The 21,354-nt window shown below is 50.2% G+C and overlaps 1 protein-coding gene across 2 annotated transcripts in view; it reads right to left on the bottom strand.

Annotated features, from left to right (window-relative positions):
- Positions 1–21,354, bottom strand: part of Gli2 (GLI family zinc finger 2) — a 224,076-nt gene that overhangs the window by 162,454 nt on the left and 40,268 nt on the right. Inside the window, exon 2 of one of the 2 annotated variants that reach the window (XM_076941028.1) lies at positions 11,055–11,230. In XM_076941028.1, coding sequence (XP_076797143.1) covers positions 11,055–11,199 — 145 coding nt within the window. In that variant the 5' untranslated portion in view covers positions 11,200–11,230. Of the gene's footprint in view, positions 1–11,054; positions 11,231–21,354 lie in introns of those variants that run through there. The other variant, XM_076941029.1, reaches the window with a different exon arrangement.

Raw genomic sequence — 21,354 nt, forward strand, 5'->3', positions numbered from 1 at the left:
TAAAATTAGTCCTGACAGAACCAAACGTCAGAAAATCGTTCACCACATAAACACTGTCAATTTGGGGAGGTGAGGTTTGGGTCCCAGGCTGAGGGACAGCTGTGCCCAACCCAATGACACTTTCTAGTATGTCCTTTTCCAGGGCTAATGATATGACCATGTGGCCACTGGCATGCCCGGTCTCTGGACCTCAGTTTCCAAATCTGTACCATGGGCAGTTTGAACTGTCTGATCCTGGGAGGTTTTTGTTTGTTTGTTTGTTTGCTTGTTTCTTCTTCCGTAACCAGAAATGACTTCAAACGTGCACAAGTCTGTGTCCATTTAAGATCCACAATAAGACACAAGAATGAAGTGACTGGCGGGTAGTGGCTGCCTGGGAGGAGACCTGTATGTAACTAACATACAGTAACTAACCCCACTGGGGCTCAGCAAGAGCCCATAACTTAACTCACAAATCACACACATGCAAAAAATCATGCAAGTAATGGGGAACTTGCTGGGAAGAAGGGGTTCAGTGGGAGAGGGAGGAGATGATAAAGGGTCACAGGAGTGGATATAGTCAAGATATATTATATACAGGCAGAGCTTATAAAATTGCCAAGCATTTTAAGATTTACTTGTTTATTTTATGTACACTGTCACTGTCTTCAGACACACCAGAAGAGGCATCAGATCTCATTACAGATGGTTGTGAGCCACCATGTGGTTGCTGGGAATTGAACTCAGGACCTCTGGAAGAGTAGTCAGTGCTCTTAACCACTGAGCCATCTCTCCAGCTCACCAAGCATTTTAAAAAGTAAACTGGGAGAAAGGAGGCAGAGGAGAAGGGGGAGAGGGAGTTTGCTGCTGGCTTTTGTCAACCTGCACAAACCTAGACATATTTATGAAAAGGAAATGTTTGTTTGTTTGTTTGTTTGATTGCTTGTGACAAGGTCTCAGTATACAGCCCTGGTTGTCCTCGTAGACCAAGCTGGGCTCTAACTCACACTGATTCACCTGCCTCTGCCTCCCAAGTGCTGGGATTAAAGGCGTGCGCCACCATGCCAGGTCTGGAAGGTCTTTATTTGGAAAATGCCTTCATAAGACTGTCCTGGAGGCCATCGTGTTTGTCTTCTTGGTTAATGGTTGCTGTGGGCGGGCCCAGACATAGGGAGTGGTAACAATCCTGCCCAGATGCTGGAAGAAGGCAGGCTGAGCAAGCCAGCAAGCAACACTCCTAGTGGCTCCTGCATCAGCTCCAGCCTGAAGGTTCCTGCCCTCACTTCCTTCAGTCAAGGTGTTTTATCACAGTAACAGAAACCCTGAAGCAGAACTGGTACCAGGTTGCTGGGATGCTGAGACACACCTGATGCCTCAGGGAGGACTGTGGGAGATCCTTGGGGGCAGAAAAGGCATTAAATGTTCAGAGCTTAATGAACTGTGAGGACATAATAAAGCTCAAAGCACTGGAGACAGTGGAGGTGGGGCTTGTGATGGTCCTGGAAGAAGTTTGAGGGCCCTCAAAGACTCTTTTTGAATTATTATTGTGATATTTTGAATTAATAATCTGTGTTCCTGGTCAACTGAGGCTCAAGAATCAGCTGTGATTAACAAAAGACCAGAACATTTAAAATTAAAACTTTGCTTTGCTGTGACAATTGATACTGGTCAGCTAGGGCTGAAGAATCAGCTGTGATTATGAAGAGGCCAGAGTCACTCAGGCCAAACCTTCTGCAGTGTATTCCTACAGGGCTCTCAGGTGCTACTGGTTTTGGAAGCGCACGGCATTACGGAGAGCAGGTAAATCTTGGCACTGTGATAGGCCAGGAGAGGCCACTGATGAATGTGTCACCTCAGTTGAAGTTGATAAACCCCAGGACTGAAGAAGTCATGGAGAGAAGTTGAGGGCTGGCACCATGCGGCAGGTTTAAAGGTCCAGAAAAGAGCCCAGGAGACCTAGCATCTTGGAAATGAGGGTATTATGGGGTAGCCACTAACATGGACAGCAGCTGGGGAATGGGGCAGCCGAAGCCTACGAGATGTGTTATGTGTGCCGTGAATGGCACAGCCAGAGACGTGGAACCGCTCAAGGCCATCGGAGCCCAGGAGAGCTCGGGTCCCAGAGCTCGAGCGCCGAACTTTACAGTCAGACTTTGGTTTTGCCCTGATTTAAAAGGAACTGTGCCTGGGGCTCTTCCCTTCTGGAGTTTGAAAGTATATAACTTATTTTTTAATTTGCCGAGGAAAGATCTTCCAAAGAGATGTTTGGTTTTTAAAGAAAACTTGGGCTTTTATCTTTTTTTTTTTTTAATTGTGAGACTTTAAAAGTTATAGTGTGTTGATACTGTGATATTAATAATGACATCTTGGAGTTAAGCAAAAATGAAAAGGTTGTGGTTTAATAAGAGACATTTTATGTGTCAAGCTGATAAGGAGTCAATTGTGCTGGCTGGCTTTTGTCAACGTGACACAAGCGTAGACGCATCTGAGAAGAGGGCATCTCAATGGAAAGCACGCTCTAAAACAGCAACCTGGGAGTTGAGACCCCTTTTGGGGGTGGAAGAACCCTTTCACAGGTTTCGCTTAAGACTATCAGAAAACACAGGTATTTGTGTTACGATTCCCAACAGTAGCAAAATTACAATCATGAAGTAGCAACAAAAATAATTTTATGGTTGGGGAGGTCACCACACCATGAGGAACTGTATTAAAGGGTCACAGCATTGGGAAGGCTGAGAACCATGGCTCCATAAGACTGTACTGGACAGCCCTTCCTTGATATGGGAGAGCTCAGCTCACTATGGGTGGTGTCCCTCCTAGGCAGGTAGTCCTGGGTCGTCTGAGAAAGCAGGCTGAGAAAGCCACGGGGAACTAGCCAGAAGCCGCATTTCTCCATGGCTTCCGCTTTAGTTCCTGCCTGCAGAGTCCTGCCTTGAGTTCCTGCCCTGACTTCCCTCAGTGATGGAGTCTGAGCTGTGGGCTGTCTGTGGTCATGGTGTTGACTGACCACAATGCAGAGACCTACCTAGGACAGGTGAGCACGGTGTGACTCAGACAGCAAACAGCCGTGCGTTTAGACTGAGGTTCGGAAGTAGCAGGTATCTTGGCTTTCCCTACAGCACAGCATTAAATCAGCGCAACAGAAACCCTGAGATAAAGGGGGAAGAGGCCAAGAGAAGGGAGGACAGAAGACAGAGAATGGAGGAAGGAAGGAAGGAAGGAAGGAAGGAAGGAAGGAAGGAAGGAAGGAAGGAAGGAAGGGAGGGAGGGAGGGAGGAAGGAAGATGGATGTGTCCACTCAGCATAGTCAAGGCCTAAGGAACAGAGAGTAGCAGGAGCCTCTTAAACTGTAACACATTTCCTTCTTTAAGTTGCCTTGGTCGGATATTTTGACAGAGCAGTGAGTATAGTGGCTAACACTGGCTGTGTTTCCTAAATTAATTAATTAAGCTCATGGATAGGTGTGACTAGGATAAATCACATCATCCATAGGGTTTGGAGCCATGTCTGTTTGAGACCCAGCCTAACTGACCCCAAACCAGGCTTGCTCTACCCAACAGAGACTGCGTTGGATAGGGAAGAACCTCCATCACCCCTTCCCCACATCGGGTACCCCAATACTCCAGGATGTCCAGAATCCATTCAAAGTACCTCTGGTTGTAGGGGGGGCACTTTTTTCAGTTTCATGGCAAGCCAAGCAGCTGGGACAGTACCACTGGGGACAGCAGCACCGCACTCCCTGGAAAGAATCTGATGGGAACAAGCTGTTCCGTGTGACTGGGCCATAAAACCAGCTTCTGTGCAGTTTCAGCAGCAATCCTGAACATCACTTAAGTAAGAATAATTGCCCACTTAGTCACACCTGAGTGCATCCCAGCCTGTGGGTGGCCCCACAGAGAAAGACAGGTAAGGAGGGAAGGCTGGACGCTCAGCAAGTTCCCGGCTGTCCACAAGGCCTGAGGACCGAGGGACATAGGATACCACAGGACAGGGCCAGCATCAACTGACTGTCACAGCCTGGAATCCCAGGCCAGCAGGAGCAGCTGTCCACTACAGCTCACCTGGCACACACCTGGAAAGATGGTGTCACTCGGCAGACAACTGTTGGAGGAATTGCTGTTGTGCTGGTGACAGGGGTGGATGGTAATGATAAAATGCCTTAATGACAGTAGGCATCCAAGAGGGCAAGTGGAAGGCATAAAGACAGAGGACAGACCAGACAGACAGAGGGACCCTGAGCAGTGGATCGGTGGAAGCATGTCTCACAGACCCCTGACTATAGCATCGTAGGTAAAGTGGGAGCACTGCAGATGCAGAAGGCTGTAGTTCTGAGTGGCTTAAATATTCTTCCTGGTGGGCTGGGGATAGTGGGCTTACCTGATTTGCATCAAGCTTTGGTTCCATCCCTAGCACCACAAGAACCAAGCCTAACGTAGGCACTCCTGTAATCCAGGTACTAGGGAGGGAGGGAGGAAGATTAGAAGTGCAAGGCCATCCTCAGCTACATGACCACGTTTGAGGCCAGCCTGGGCTATATAAGACCATAGATAGATAGATAGATAGATAGATAGACGGACAGACACACAGGTTCTCCTGGTACTATGCAGCATTCCAATATAGAGGAGATGAATCCACATACTCCAAGACAAACTATCTCTTTTTCAGAAAGCCAACCAGTCCAGTGAACAAAATAAGGGGGTTATTATGGGAAGATGGCACAGAGTCATTCAGTATGTAACCATGGTAACCATGGTAACCATGGTAGGCTGGCCTAGCTATAGGAAGTTAGCCTGCTCATCTCAAGTCTCATGTAGCCCAGGCTGGCCTCAAACTGTTTATGGTCTTGAACTTCTCACTGTCCTGACTCCACTTCTGCAGGGCTGGGCTTACACACATGGGCTACCAGGCTGGGGTTATGCAGTGCTGGGACCAGAACCCAAGACTTCTGGCATGTTGGGAAAGCAGTGTGCTGATTGGCTACTCTGCGGCCCCTCTCCCTTATGGGTAACAACACTGAGAAACGGAAAGGTCTACTGGAAGCAGTCATGAAGCCCAAGCCCTGCTTTTTATGATGATGCTCTCAAGCTTGGGAGACTCCGTCTCGCTGCACTATTCAGCGGACAGGGTGATGACTGAGTCAGAGACGGGGCCGGGGGTGCTGCTTAGGGCAGCCCAGCAAATCAGGACTAGAGCCTGTCTATGCTGCTCTGGAGAATAAAGATGTCAGAAAGCAAGGCTTCCTGTAGAAGCCACTGAGCCTCGGGGATGCCGGGGGAGGGGGGTCCGTTAGGCAAGGGTGACTAATGGAAGGGACATTGTCTAGTTCAGACTGAGTCAGCACACTGAGTAAAGAACTGTAACAAGAACGGTAATAGTGAACACAGAAAAGATATCCCTCATGCCCCACATGAACTGACTGTGCCCCTCTGTGCTAAGCATGCCCCAAGTCTAACTCAGATAGCGTCCAACAGCATTCTACCATCATTACACCCATTTCACAGATGAAAAAACTGAGGCACGGGCTTCCTGAGGTCAAGGGGACATAAACTACTAGTTCAGGCAGTCTAACCCCATTGTCTGTACACTGCTGTCAGTGCCAACGGAGCACCATGGGACAGGTGAGAGCCACTGGCAGCTGCTCAGGAGCAGCCACTGCCTAGCACAAGGAAGGACTCCCCTTTCCCCTCAGGAAGCCAGAATATAAGAGGCACAAACAAAAGAGAGTCTCAGGGCTGGGGTGCGGCTCTATGACACTAGGCAAGCCTAAAACAAGAGCAGGAGCCCTCTGGTTCCAGGCTCAATGGGAGGGAGAAGAGAGAGAAAAGGAAAAGGAAAAATGGAGACAGACAGGGAGGGGGAGGACGGAGAGGAGGGGAAGGAGAGGGAGGAAGAGCAAGAGTGAGAAAGCCAGAAAGAAAGAGAGAGAGCAAGAACAAGAGAGAGAGAGAGAGAGAGAGAGAGAATGAGAATGAGAGAGAATATGAATATCTACCTGAGGGAAACAGACAAGGATGCAGGGAGGGGAAAGAAACAGTGTGTCAGAATTCTCCAGAAGCTTTATTTATTTATTTATTTTTGGTTTTTCGAGACAGGGTTTCTCTGTGTAGCCCTGGCTGTCCTGGAACTCACTAGGTAGACCAGGCTGGCCTTGAACTCAGAAATCCGCCTGCCTCTGCCTCCCAAGTGCTGGGATTAAAGGCGTGCGCCACCACTGCCCGGCCCCAGAAGCTTTGTTTAAACTGATCCTTAGACTCTTGATTTTGTAGGTCTAGAGTGAGACCCAAGAATTAGCACTTCCAGGGTCTTAGAAACAGCTCAGTGTAGACTGAGAACTTAGCATGCAAGAGCTAACAGTTCCATTCCCAGCACCAATAAAAAAGGAGGAGACACTTCCAATTCTTAAGGGGATCCTGATGCTACAGGAGAGGAAGGACCGCGACAGCTGGCCACCTGGTTGGCCTCACAGAGAGCACATCACTGGCAGGAGTTGGGCACTGGACCTCGGGGTCCTGAGACCGGCCTGGGTGCTTGAGTCCAGCACGTGACATTCGACCCCAGCTCTAAGGTTCAAGGCTGTCCCCAAGGCTTTTAGAATGGCCCGGTACTCATGGAGGCACACAAGGCAGCTCAGAAATATTTTTGGAAAAGAATCCGTGGCAGACAGGAAAATACGACAGCATTTGGACAGAGTCGGTGGAAAGCAACGAGAAACATCTGACTTAAATTGCTTTGCAAATTACACCATTTTAAAAATTAGAGGGTGGGGGACCCTGGGCCAAAATGTATTTTTAAAGATTTATGGCCTCCAGAGTGTTAGCTCAACACCCGAAGAGGCTGTGAAAGAGCCACCCAGTGTGGCTTCTGCTGAGGCTTTTGGGAAGCCTCCCTCTTGACCATGAAGCCAGGCTTTCCCTGCCCCACCGGCTGCAGTGCAACTTGCCTGCCTGACCCACCAGGCCCTGCTCTGCCAACTCTGAAAACTTTTGTGTGCATACCTGCACAGGCCTCTCTCTCCCCCCCCCCTCCCTCCCTCCCTCTCCCTCTTTTTCCCTCTCCCTTTCTCTCTCTCTCCCTCTCCTTCCCCACTGTGTGTGTGTGTGTGTGTGTGTGTGTGTGTGTGTGTGTGTGTGTGTGTGTGTGTTTAAGTCAACTTCAGATGTTACTCCCAGGTGCTTCCTTTATTGTTCGTGTGAGACATGGTCTCTCTCTTTTACCTGGAACTCACGGATGATGCCGGCTGGCATAAAGCTCCAGGGATCCAGCCCTGAACCTCTAGCTATGGGGGTTACAAGCACTCACCACGACACCAAGCTTTTTCACATGGGACGCAACTCAGATTTTCAGACTTGTGCGTTTGACTAACTGAGCCTTCTCCCCAGCCCTGAGAAGGTGCTCTGACAGATACTTTAGGAACCCCTGGTCCTTAGCCTTGTGGACTCCTTTAGAAGCAAACAAGAGAGAGCCCATACATCCAGCCCTCTGCAAGAGATCAAGAGCTTCCAGCCTTGGGGCAGAGGATGACGCTGAAACACGGGGACATACAGGAGGCCTTTCCAAGGCTGACCCTCAGATTATAGTAGGGACAAAGTTATCCAGTCCTACCCAAACAATCTAAAGCACTGATCTAGAAGCAAGCCGACTTCAGCTCTCTGTATCTGAAGGATCTGCACCTTGCAGATTATTATTTACTGAAGACACAAAATATTTGGAGAGTTGAGTGTTCTGAGCATGTATGGATTTTTTTTCTAATAATGAGATTGAACATACAGCCTTCCACATGTGACATCCAGAATCCAAGATGCATCCAGCATCCAGCAACACAGTCATTGACAGGCTGTAGCACTATGTCCTTTGGTCATAACTGCCCATATCTTGCCATTGTGGCCCTGCCATGAGCAGGCAAGACCCATCTACCGCAGCCCTCCACAGATGTGTATAAGGCAGGATATCCTAGGCCCTTGTAAACTACCCCTTCCTGCCAGATGACTGCAGGTCCTGGTGCAGACCATGTGAACCATGTCTCATGCTCTGAAGGAATAAGCAACCATCTGACTGTCACCTGTTCAGCTCTGGGAATCGGCTCTGCACAGGAATCTCCTGTCTTAGCTGTCTCACACCAGGATGTCTGAAAACAACTCTGCAAAGGGGCCTTCAGTGATGAGTGTGGGTCTCCCTGGATTTACAGCATGCATCTGCAGGCCCCTGACCTGAAGCTTAGCATGCATCTGCAGCTACGAACCTATACCTGCAGCCTAGCCCACACCTGCAGCCCACACACTAATAGTCAGACACCTGTAGCCCGGCATGCACTCGCAGCTCAGAATGTACCTGTGGTTCCACATACACCTGTAGCCCATCATGGACCTGCGGCCCTACAAACACATACCACACACTTCTTCAGTCCAGCATATGGGCTGCAGCACCACCCCCTTCCTGCAGCACTTTGCATCTCGCAGGCTTTTTTGTCCCCTGTATTCTCACGACAGGTACACACATATGGTTGCAAGCTGAGGATGGCATGAGTAGAATGCCTCAGAGGCCCGGCAAATGTGGCTGGCTCCCAGCAGCCACCCTCTGTGCCTGCACTCTTTATTGACCATTCTCTTTACGTTGCTTATGTTTGAAGATATCCTTACCATCTTCCTGCTTGGCCCCTACACTGAAACTTGACCAGGCCCAGGGATGAACCCAGACATCTTTACCCTAAGCAAGTCCATGCCAGCTACCTAGGACTGGCTCCTGCTTCTTACATTCATCTTCCCTGACATAGAGCACATTCCTGGGGAGTTAGCCCATATCTGATGCTACAGAGCAGTGGATCTCAACCTTCCCAATGCTGTGACCTTTTAATACAGTTCCTCATGTTATGGTGACCACCCCCCCCAACCATAACATTACTTTTTATTGTTACTTCATAACTATAATTTTGCTATGGTTATGAATCACGATATAAATAACTGACATGCACGATATCTGATGTATGACACCCCCCCCCGTGAAAGGGTCATTTAACACACACACACCCCATGCTGCCAAGGGCCATGACCTACAGGTTGAGAACCACTGGTCTGGGGCATCCTGGCTCTTGGGGGTCTGAGCACAAGAGGTGTTTTTCTTGGTATCTTTGCTGTCACAGAGAATTTAAGCAGAAGTGGGATCTTAAAGTATCTTAAGTTTTAACTACACTTATTTAAGGGGGCACATGCATGCACGTATGGGGGTCAGATGACTACCTGCAGGAGCTGGTTCTCACCTTCCAGCGCATGGGTCCCAGTGCTAGAATCTGAGTTAGCAGAAGGACCGCAGCCTAACATGGAAGTCTATTCCTAGCAATATCCTTTGAGTTGCACCACTGGGCTTCCTTGCCCCTCTCCTTTAGCCCACCTTCAGTAGAGACAGATCCCATGTGTTCCCTCCACACAGGCATAGCCACTCTTCACACACCCTTCCAGATTAGCTGCTCAGGAAGCAGGTACAGCACACTTCAATGGCAGAAGACATTCCAGGGTCCCCCTGGCTCCTTAGTGCACGCGCCTGGCCTGAGACTTCCACAGGCCAAAACCCGCTTGCTTATGTGACAAAAGTCGGATGTGCTGAACCTCATCAGCCAAGCTCCCTAAGGAAAGGCACTTGAGAGGGCACGGGGTGGGCACAGTGTGGGGCTGGTGCTCCTCCTCTGGAGCGGCGGTGCTCCTCTGGAGTGAGTGGCGGTGCTCCATGCTTTGCCCCTTTCCCAGTAGAAAACCTCTCAAGTGTTTGCTGTCACTGGCCTCAACAGGGGCAACTGGGCCCCTCTCCCCTCAATTATGTCCTAATTACTGTCTAATTACTGCCTAAGTCTACTCTCTCTGTTGTTGTGACAGGGCAGGGAATGGCCCTGCTTGTTGGAGAGAGGAAGGCCAGGTCAGGGCAGTTCCCTCAGGACAGGTGGAAGACACTGGAAGCTAGGTCCTGGGAGCTCTCTCAGCCTCAAAGAATGGGGCAGGAAGGAAATCTGAGGACCACCACTGCCCAGGACTTCACTCCATTGCACTGTGCCTACGTTTATACCTCCCTGGCTGGATGGCTGTGGCTTCTCTTTCCTGACCTAACAGTTAAGGCCTCCGCACCAGGCCCACAATCTCAGACCCTGTCCCCAGAGGTGCCCAAGGGTGACCTCCATCTCCCACTTCTGACTTGATAATTATTTTCAACTTAGAATCATGGGGAGAGAAGAAAATCAATGCAGCGTCAACAACCTGTGTAACTCAAGGGTGGCTCCATTTCACGAGTTCAGGCCCCTGATGCTACTACCCCAAGCACAGTCCACAAAGCATATGTGCAGCCTCGCTCAGGGGTGGAGAGAAACAAACTTAGCCCTGCCCTTGAACACCGCCCCTCGGGTGTTCTGCCTGAGCAAGAAAGGATCAGAGCACGACTAAATGTGTCTGAATTAAAAGGGATAGAAAATAAATCTGTTTCTGCACTCTGAGACTGAATAGTTGTGTGGCCTCCAGATGGACAGCCCAGTGACAAGGGAGGTCTCACCTTCCCGCCAAACTACCCATCCAGGATGCTGGCACAGACCGTGGAAACCGGGAGAACATCTCTCTTAGGGACAGTGAAATAAGAGACCGTGGCTCTCGGAGTCCCTTCTGTTGTAATTAAGTTGGCCAGAAATCCACCTAAGATAGTAAATTCCATACCTGACCCTCTAATTACAGCCAGCAGGCATTGGCAGATAATTACTTTCTGAAATAGTCCTCAGCGGGGCAAGAGGCAAGAGACTCTCAGGATCCATCTCCCCGTGGGTGCCAGCTGAACACACCCCAGGGTGGCCAGGCAGTTGCCCAGTACCACTCTCCTCCCTTCCTCCTCTCCCTGCTCAGGCCTCAGCCACCAGACCAGGATAGCCAGCTCTCCGAAGAAAGCTGCAAGCCACCTTCTTGTGGACTGAGATTCCCGGAGCAGAGGTACTGTCCTCCATAAACCCAGCATGCCTCCCAGATGACAGGGGCCAGCGCACTCATTAAATCCTAATGACCTCGTGAAAAACACCCCTGCTGCTCTCCAAGCGTGCAAAACAGAAAGTGTACCTCCTTGGGCTGCTACAGCTGCAGCAGCTGCGGCCACCGCCAGAGGACAGGCCTTTTTCCCTGGGTCTGGGAAGCTGCTGTCCTCCAAGAGACCACTCTTGGCTTCTTTCTTCTCCAGTGCAGGGGCTGGGGCCGACGTCTCCATCTCAGAGGCTCATACTCTTGAGTGGCAGACCCTGGAGGAAAGGACAAAGACGTTCAGCCACGAGCCACAACACTGCACCCAAACCCAGCCAGGAAATGCCAACCCAGGTTCACACCACATGGGCCCACAGCATCAAAGTTCACACTCAGTCTCTTAACACCGGGAGGGAAGGCTTAGACACTTTTGACACGGTCATCCTGAGACTCGACAGGTCTCACAAGAACAACAGCTGAACATTTTAGCATGTTTATTTCATTTTTTTAACCTGGATTTAAAAAAAAAAAAAAGCAACAAGTTCTTAATAACAAGAGCATCCAGGAGCAGAGAACCACCTGACCTGGAGGAATGAAACCAGAACAGAAGTCTAGGAAAAAACAGAAATACAACAGCCTTTGCCAAGTAGGCCCCAAACCGTCTTGCTTCTGCTCTTCCTTCATTGGCTAATTCATTTGAACGTTCATTCATTCATTCAATACTCGCATCACTAACTGTCATCATTTGCTGTGACCCATCTGGGGGTGGAAGGATGCTTTCATGGGGTCATCTAAGACCATTTGAAAACCTATTGACATAACAATTCATAACAGCAGCAAAATTACACTGATGAAGTAGCAATGAAAATAGTTTTACAGTTGTGGGTTACCCCAAGAACTAGTGCTATACAGGCTTACATAGTCCAGGCTAGCCTAAAGCTCACTTTGTATCCAAGGATGACCGTGAGCTGCTGAGCCTCCCACCTCTGGGTCCTGGTGCTGGCATTGTAAGTATGTAGCATTAGACCTGGCTTGTGGAGCCAGTGGTATGGCTCAGCACGGGTATCTTGCTGTACCAGGATGACAGCTTGAGTTTATTCAAAGAAAGTCCCACATAAAGATGGAAGGAGAGAACTGGCTGCAGGAAGTTCAGACAGCATGTGCATGCCACTGCATACAATTATAATAATGAAATCTCTGGCTACTGGGTTCTGCTATCAGAATGGTCACCACCCACCTGCTGAAGCCTCTACTTCATCCACTGTCCCTTAGCCTGGCCAGAAGCACCGCCACAACAGCTGCCGTTAGGTGTCCCTTCACTTCCCTTATTAGGGCTGTGACTGTCATCACTGCACCCAGGAGCAAGCAGCCCAGCAGCCAGCGGTGCCTCTCCAAGAACACACTTCTCCTTTGCCTGCAAAACCCCATTAAGATGTCACCTTCCCCAGAAAGCCCCCTGCTCTGCACAGTCCATGGTCGGAGCCCTACATCAGTCAGACTATGAGTCTATCTGACACTCCTCATCAGCACGGTCTCACAGATATATTGTCTCCTAGGTGATTCTAAACCCCACCTGGGTTAGTGATCAAGATTAACCAGTAGAGCAAGAAATGGTGGCGCCCACCCTTAACCTCAACCCTCAGGAGATAGAAGCAGGCTGGTCTCTGTGAATCTGAAGCCACAATCTACACAGTTAAGCTCCAGGACGGCTACGTAGATCCTGTCGATAGATAGATAGACAGACAGACAGACAGACAGACAGACAGACAGATAGATAAGATGTAATTGATGTATTCCCTAAACAGAAACAAACAAACAAACAAACAAACAAACAAACGAATGAATGAATGCAGTTAGCCTGCCCTCTCCCCAAGGCTAGAGCTCCTCTTGTGTCCTGTTGGGTCCTTTAGAGCTCTTCATGCACACATGTCTGCACAGGATGAGTGTAGTGTCCTCAGAGGCCCTGCACAGCAACTCGGAACTGAGCTCCTCTCAAAGAGCAGCAGACATTGTTAACCACTGAATCATCTGGAGCTCCTCCTGCTGGGTTCTGGTCCACTTAAGCCTCTAGCAGAGGAAAAGGCTGGCTCCCTTATCTTCCTGGCAAGAGGACCAGGCCCTGATGACATGGACCTGGAGATCTAAAGAGTGAGGAGGACGAGGGGGTAGAAGAGAGCGGTGAGAAATGAATTTCTTTTGTTCCCTTACTCCCAAGGAGTGACACCACAGCAGTGGCAGCTCAGCCCCCTCTGTCCCACCCTGACAAGTGGCAGCAACCTGGTAACCCCCAATGTCACTGAGGAGCAACTCAGGATTTTGTGGGGAGGTGAACTGCCTGGTGCCACTTCCCACAGAGGCCACAGAGCAAGGCTTCCAGTCCAGTTTGGTTGTTTGCTGACATGCCACCTAGAAGCCCTGGGGCGGGGGGTGGGGGTAGCCACCCAAAGAAAAGCCCCATGAAGGGATGAGCACAGAACTGTCAGGGGCTTCAGCACTCAGGCTGTGGCAGCAGATTCTGAGTAAAAGGAACAGCTGCACACAGAAGTACCTGGGGTTCAGGGGGTACCCCTCCTTTACGGTGCAAGTCAACGCCACAACGCACCCTCCCCTTACCTCTGCCACAGGGGAGGAAAGCAGGAGACAGAGCCAAGAGTCTTCATAATTCACAGGAATTAGTGGGATTAGCTCACTTTCTGGATAAACACCAGGCACCCTGAGTCCCAAGCAGATACTTTCACTCCTGGGGACAGCCAGTCACCACTGCACCTGTGTCATTGTGCACCCCCATCCCCCACCACCTGGGAAGAGCAGGGAGGGGTCTATGCGTGGCTTCCCAGGTACTGGGTGAGTGAGAGTCTATGTGGGTTGATTCCCACAGGCTGCACAAAGCTTCTTCAAAGAAGGGTCTGGGAGCCACAGGACACCCCAGGGGAGGGGCGTCAACCTCCACTTTCTTTTACAGCTCTGGAAAAGCCCACACATTCCACAGGAATCTGCTACACCAAGGGGAGCCTGGGCCTGTGCTGGGGAGGAGCCTCTTTTCATTAGAGATTGTACCCAGGTCTCAGGCCCTCTGGGGCTTTTCCATGAGATCTCTCATTCAGACATAAGATGGAGAACCCACCAAGTGTGCAAACAAAACACTGCGCATGTGTTGCTGTGTATTCACAGGTGTGGGGGGGGGGCAGTGCATGTGGAGGCCATATGTCAACATCGAAGAGTGACCTTCCTCAGTCACTCTATGGTTTGATAGTGACGATGACTTTGAAATAGGGTCTCTCACTGAACCTGGAGCTCACAGATTTGGATAAACTGACTATTGGTGAGTAAGCCGCAGGGATTCCCTGCCTGGTTTCAGATTACAGAGGTGTGCTGCTGAGTCTGGCTCTGTATGAGATGCTGGGAATCCAAAACTCTTACATTTGTGTGGCAAGCAGCTTGGCAGCTAAGCCATCTCCCCAGCTCTCTGCATTTTTAAGACACTCCATGAGTGCAGGACTTAGCAGGACATGCCTGCAAACCCAGGCATGGAACCAAAGCCTGGAAGTTAAGAGGTCCAAGCATTCATGGTCAGCCTGGGGCATATGCAAAGATCCTGTTTCACACAGAACAGAACAAACAAGAAAGCTCTTCAAGGGCTCTGTCCTGCGAGCTTGCACAGGACTGCGCAGGGAAGTGTCTATAGTCACTGTCGGTCTCCAAGTAGTTTCTAAGCAACACTTAAAACAAGACTTTATAGACTAAATACTATATTAGGGCCAGAAAAAAAATGTGAGTTTGTGGGGAAAGCCTTCGCCATGAAGCCTGAGGACCTGAGTCTGATACTCAGGACCCTCGTGGCTGAAGGAGAGAAGAGAAAGTGGTGTCTCCTCTACCAATGAATGGGGTGATAGATCACAGTATTGTGACCCTGTTACCACCATCCTCCACGGCACTGAATACCAGCTCTACACACCGTGGCTTCCTATTTGGGGAGTCATCAGACACCGCACCTCCAACCCTGCACTTGGTGTGCAGTGAGAAAGCCCCAGTGTTACCGTATCAGAAGCATGGTGCCTTTGCAGCCACTGCAAACTGTCTTTCATGAGCCACACTTTCCATTCCATCATTTAGGGCACACCAGTGAATGATCACACCAGCTGTTACAGGGACCACAGCACAGGCCAGGTTAAGAAGCCTTCCAGGACAGACATACACCGATAATCAGGATGAGGAACTCACCCTGAAGCATGGACTCCTGGAGACCTCCCACCACCTGGCTGCTTTGAAATCCTTTGGTGAGTGAGTCACACACAGGAGCACTTCCTGGGGTGAAATCAACCTCCAGGAGGGAGGCAGGACCTCCTCCCAGCCAACACAGCCACCACAGGCCATGGCACACTCACATCCCTTCTGATCTCAGCCAGGCAGCATGCATGCCCAGACTCACATGCATGAGCCCACGGGAATGCATGTGTACAGCATATGCAACACACACCACATTATCTGCATGCAAAGGTGTCTGCTGTGTGCAAGCACACTGCCATACATACATGTTCATGCACTCACGGTCTCACTTAACACTAACTGCATATACCCATCACATATATGTTGTCAGAAGGAGTTAGACACACATGTATTCATGCATGCACAACACATGTGCAAACACACATAGAAATCAGATAGGCACATATACACGTGTGCAAGAGCTAGTGAAAACCCACTCTGCCCTGATTGCAGACATTTTTTACATGTATTTACTTAGTGTATGTGCACACACATGCACATCTGTGGAAGTCCGAGGACAACTTATGGGGTCTCTCTGACCATTACGGGCTCCAGGCTCAAATCATCAGGGTTGGTGGCAAGTGCTTTTATCTAATGAATCATCTCATCAGTAGGACACCTTCTCTGCATGTTTCTTTAAGACTCAGGTTGGCCTGGAAGTCTCTCGAGAACCAAGGACGATCTTAACTTCTGATCTTCCTTCCTTCCCCTCCCAAGTGCATCGCCACACCCCATTTGTGCAGTGCTGGGGATCCAACCTAGGGCTTTGTGCACACATGCCCATCCCTACTTGCTTTTGATATCAAATGATATAAACCAAGAACACCGCAGGAGTGGAGGGGGGCTGGCATGCAGCATAGTGAGCAGGTCAAAAATAATCACACAGTGCCAAGGCTGGCAGTGTCAGAGCAAGCAGGGCTCTGGAGAAGACAGACATTCCAGAAGCATAAGCAACCCTGTGATACCCTTGGGTACCACGTCTACAGCCCACCCTGGCCAGCCTGGCTTAAGGACCCCTCAGCTCAAGCTTTACCCAGAAACCTGCAGGTTACAAAATGACCCATTGCAGCAGGTCGCAGCCACACCAAGCAAAAATCAGCCCCAAGGCAATGCACCTGCCCCTTGCTAGCCCCTTGAATTTCTTTCTCCAAGTACAAAAGCTCCTGGATTTGCAAGGCCCCTGGGCTAGAGAGCTGGTGTTAGGAAAAGTGGTAATTAACCCTAATTCACTGACTGGCTGGGCAGGGGTTGGGCCCCAAGGGCCTGATGGGTAGGCCTCCTTCCTGAGATGAATATCAGAAAGGCTTCCTTCTTCCTGAAGGCTGTGGGTAGGGCTTCTGGCTCAGGCTCTAGAAAGCATCCCAGCCCCCACTGTCTCGTACTCAGGTCTATTCCCTGGAAACACAGGCCAACTCCACTTCCTGTCTTGGCACTCCTGGGCTTCCTTACGCTGATCATTCAGTCTTTCTGTCCCACTAACACCATGGACGTCTAGACCCAGAACCCTACACCAAGGATAGGTAATCCACAGTCCCAGAAGCCCAGGCAAGCAGATGACACCATTACAGGAAGGACAATGACTGTGGACACCAGAGATGGAGCATGCAATTGGACAAAGACCAAGTCTCAGGTTCCCCATCTGTAAAACAGAGAGGAGCAGGGCAGGCAGAGCCCGTAGCCACAGGAGAGACGCTGTCTGGGACTGGACAGCAGGGTTCTACCGAGGCCCCTTCTGACACTGGACCAGCCTCCATCTCCCCAGCTAGATCCTGAGAATACTACATGGTACAGCAGCATTTTATAAGATAGAATCTTCCTAGATCCTAATCTCCCACCCCCACCCCCGTTGCCAGGTCCCCTTCCTCTCCAGGGGCTTGATGCCCAGAGAGCTACAGTCGCTCCTTGCACCCCTTCCAGCAGAGGACTGGAGTGCACTTTGAGGCCGTACCTGCAAGCAAACAGGGGTGCACTGTGTAGCCTGCCTGCCAGACCCAGACAGGCTGATGGGCTACGGCAGTGTTGTATATTTCTGAAGCTCGAAGGGAAAACAGGGCTGGATTCTGCCCTGGGAAGGGAAAACAGACTGCTCAGGACAGTCCCCAGCAGGCGCACCTACTATGTTCTGGGGCACACAGTAGTTCTTGTGATGGATCAAAAAGTCACTTTATCAATTAAAAGGCAAGGAGCTTGCTGGACATGGTAACATACATCTTTAATCCCAGCACTTGAGAGGCAGAAGGCGGCAGGTCTCAGGGAAGTAGGGGCCAGCCTGGTCTATATAGTAATTTTCAGGACAGTCAGGGCTATGTGGAAAAACATTGTCTTAAAATAACAAAAACCAACCAACCAACCAACCAAGAGGTTCTGAACCATTAAAAGTAGTTTTCTCCAGGTGAAACTCATACTGAGGAATGGTACTTCACAGTCATGGATAAGCAAGGCCTCGCCGTGCACTTAAGGAGCAAAACCCAAACCACAGAACAAGACCCAGGTCCTCACTCACGGTGGGTGGAGATGAGAGGTTTGGGGAGTGTGTGCAGACCCAGAACAAGCCTTACTTCTGACACCTGGCCCAAGTGACCTCAGTCATTCTCAAAGGTCTTCTTGAAGAAGCGGCTGAACCTTCCTGGTGGTAGTTCTGCACTGGCCGTGGGGAAAGGTCCTAAGGACTTACAGGCTTCTGACCAGGTTTACAGTACAAGACATGAATTCTTTCCTTCAGACTCAAATCCGATTTTTTATAAAAATCAGTTTGTTATCCCTGAAACAATCACTGCTGTTACACCAGTCAGTGTTTTGTCTAGCATCTCAGCAGTACAGCAGTTCACAGCTAAGTAAAATTTGAGGCTGCCTGGAACTGAGCCGTCCCTAGACCAAATTTCTCTTGTCCTTCTCTTCCCCCCCCCCCCAATTCTAGAGTCAGGTATTGACAGTGGCCTTCAATCTTACCCTGGCTCCCAGGAGCTCAATGCAAAAGGAAACACCACAGAGCTTCTCATCTGATTTACAGCACAGCCAACTGTCAGCCGCATCATCTCCCAAACCAGACTGGCAGGGTGAGTACCACTCCCCACTCCTAGGCCCAATGTGAGAGCAGCAGGCTGGAGCCCCAGGGTGTATGTACAGGGCCGCAGTTAGGTGAAAACAGGAATTGGGCACACGGCAGGGTGCAGATCCAAGCCACTGGAGTTGTGAACCAGGCCTGAGGTCACAGGGAACAGGGCAGGGCAGGGAGAGCTCAGACTGCAGGTGTGAGGTAGGGTGGGACTCTTCCCCCCTCTAGGCTCTAGAGAGACCCAACCTCAGCCTGTGTGTGGCCCTGGCATCTCCAAATTCGGCTGCTGCTCTGACTTGTCAGGCTGGAGGCCTCCCCACACCTCACAGGCACCACCAGTGTGTGCCTCTACACAGGCACGGCCTTCACCAAGAATATCTCTTTATTATAATAAAACTACCAAGATTTCATTGGCTAGGATCTCCCGCTATGAGGCAGAGCCTACAACCCCAGGCCAGTCTGCCATGCAGTTCCAGGTGAGCCTGGACCCTGCCCATTCCAGGTCTCCCAGCCCCGTCATCCTCCATGTTCAGGACCCCACTGGCCTCCCACTCAACCTTCTCTCCCAAAATCCACAGGTCACGTCCCAAGTCAGCTATCTATGAACCCCTCGCCTGGAGTTCCGATGTCCACTTCTGCCCACGGCTCAGCTGCAGCCTGGCATCCACCTGCCCAACAACGGAGTAAGGAAAGGAAGCTCTATCTGCTTCAAGACTCAGAATAACACAAGATTCTGGGGTCCTACCGTGTAGCACCTGCATCTATGTTGGGGCATTCAGCCCCAGCCTCAGTGGGGGAGGCAAGGATGGCAGGCGGGAAGTGATCTGGAGGAGGAAGGCTGAAAGTTAGGCAGAGATGCCTTGGGAGAAAGGGGCCCTTGCTTAACAATGTCAAGAAAGAGCAGGTCAGGCCAACAGAAACCACAAAGGCAGAGCCAAGCATGGACTCTCCGAACCTCTGCGCTCACACCCGTCGTCCAAACACCTATCCCACTATGGCATCAAATTCTTTAAATAAAGTACAGGCCACGTTACCTGCTATCCAGGATGCAAGTTTTCACTGGATTCACTCTTGGAGTGTCTTGGAGCCTTGACTCTCTGACCTTAAGCCCCATCTCTTGGGGGATGGCTCAGATTGGTAAAGCTCTTGCTTTCCAACAGTGAAAACATGAGTTCAATCCCTGAAACCTAATGTAAAGAAAGGCAGGCCTGGAGGTGTCCAAAAGAATGCCTGGGACTGGCTGGCCAACCAGCCTAGGCAAACCAAGTTCCCTGCCACTGAGAGACTGGCCAAAACAAAAACAAACACACACACACACACACACACACACACACACACACACACACACACACGAAAGAGATGTCTCAGGTAACAGCAGTACCAAAAAATGCCCTGTGTCTTTCTCTGTCTCTGTGTCTTTCTTTCACTCTGTCTGTGTCTCTCTGTTTCTCTGTCTCTCTGTTCCCCCCACACACCACACACACACACACACACACACACACACACACACACACAAAGGTAGTAGATGTCTCAGGTAACAGCAACACCAGAAAAATGACCTGTCTCTGATACACATACATACATGTGGACCCACATTCATATTAGTATATTAAAAAAAAATCAGTGACACAGAAAAAGACAAGACCCTCCTCCTCATTGCCAAGGGCGATAAGCAAGAGACAGCATGCATGGCATACAAGCTGAGGAGAAGGTGAAGACTATGTACACCATCCATACGGATCCACACCATAATGACTGGCACCACCAAGCCTCGAACCTTTCACAGCTCCCTGGCTTTCTTCCTTGCCTGGAAGAGCTCTCTCTCTATCTTAGTAAACCATCTCTGTTTCTACCTCTACACATGTGTTCCTGGTCCATTTCTTTGTTGTGTGGCACAAGAGCCAGGAAAGCTTGTCAGATGCCTCCTGGACCCTGATCCTCCCCTGTAACAATGCTATGACAGGAGGCCTGCATGACACAGAGGAGAAAACTGGGGGCAGGGCCAAGACAGGGCCTGGCTATGACAAGAGAGCCAGAATCTAGACTGGACTCTGGAAGGCCCTGGAGGGGGAGCAGGGCTGGAATGGCAGCCCAGTCCTTAACGGTACCTGCCTCTTGCAGAGGACCTGGGTTCTGTTCCCAGCACCCACTACATGAAGCTTACAACCTCTTGTACCAGGAGAAGCCAGCATCCTCTTCTGGTCTCAATGGGAATCTGCTTGTATGTGTCGTATGCACCTACACTCTGGCTGAAGGTCCTATGGAGCCATAGAAGAATATTAAACCAGAAGTAACACATTCAATGTGTAGCTTACACAGTGAGGACCTGCACTATCTTACAGCTGCTCTCTAGGAGTTTACACACATGTGCAAGACCTGGATTTCCTATAGCTGGCCAAGCAGACTCCTGACTGCAGCTTCTAAACCATGGAGAAGGTACAAGATGTGATGGAGGGGAATGGCCCACAGAGAGGGTAAAGAAATAGAAGGCCTGGACCAGGAGAAGAGCATCCTACTCCTGGGACAGTGGGGGCCAGCCTACCTAGGATCCCAGGGACAGAGAGGCCTGGACCTGGCCGTGCCACTTAACAAGGGACACTGTCAATAGATTTAACTCTCTGAACTGCAGGGGGGTTTGTTTGTTTGTTTTTGTTTTTGTTTTTAAAGACATACAAGATTTTATGGGTAAGTAGGAAGGGGGTCCTCCAAACAGGCTGCCCTCCGTTCCCCCCTTCTCTTCTTGTCTCTGTCTCTTTCTCATTACTTTCCAGCTTTCCCTCCCTCTTTCCTGCTTCTCAGCAGGTGCTGGGAGAGCACTTCCTCTGGGAGGTAGCTGTGTGCTCACCAGGAAGAGAAGAGCCACCCGAAGCCAGGATCAGTCATTCCATACCTTCTTGGCCTCCATATGCATTTAGAGTTACTTTCCAGCATCAAAATACAGAGTGTGTGTATGTGTGCATGTGGGTACTTCTACCTAGCCACATCAAGCTTTATGTTTGTGTTTCTGTGTATTTGCATTACGCTTCCTTTTCCAGAAAGACCTGCTAAGTAAGAGCTGAAGGATCCATCCCTTCTGGAAAC

The sequence above is a fragment of the Arvicanthis niloticus genome, chromosome 10, assembly GCF_011762505.2.
Source record: "Arvicanthis niloticus isolate mArvNil1 chromosome 10, mArvNil1.pat.X, whole genome shotgun sequence".
In the NCBI taxonomy this organism is placed as follows: domain Eukaryota; kingdom Metazoa; phylum Chordata; class Mammalia; order Rodentia; family Muridae; genus Arvicanthis; species Arvicanthis niloticus.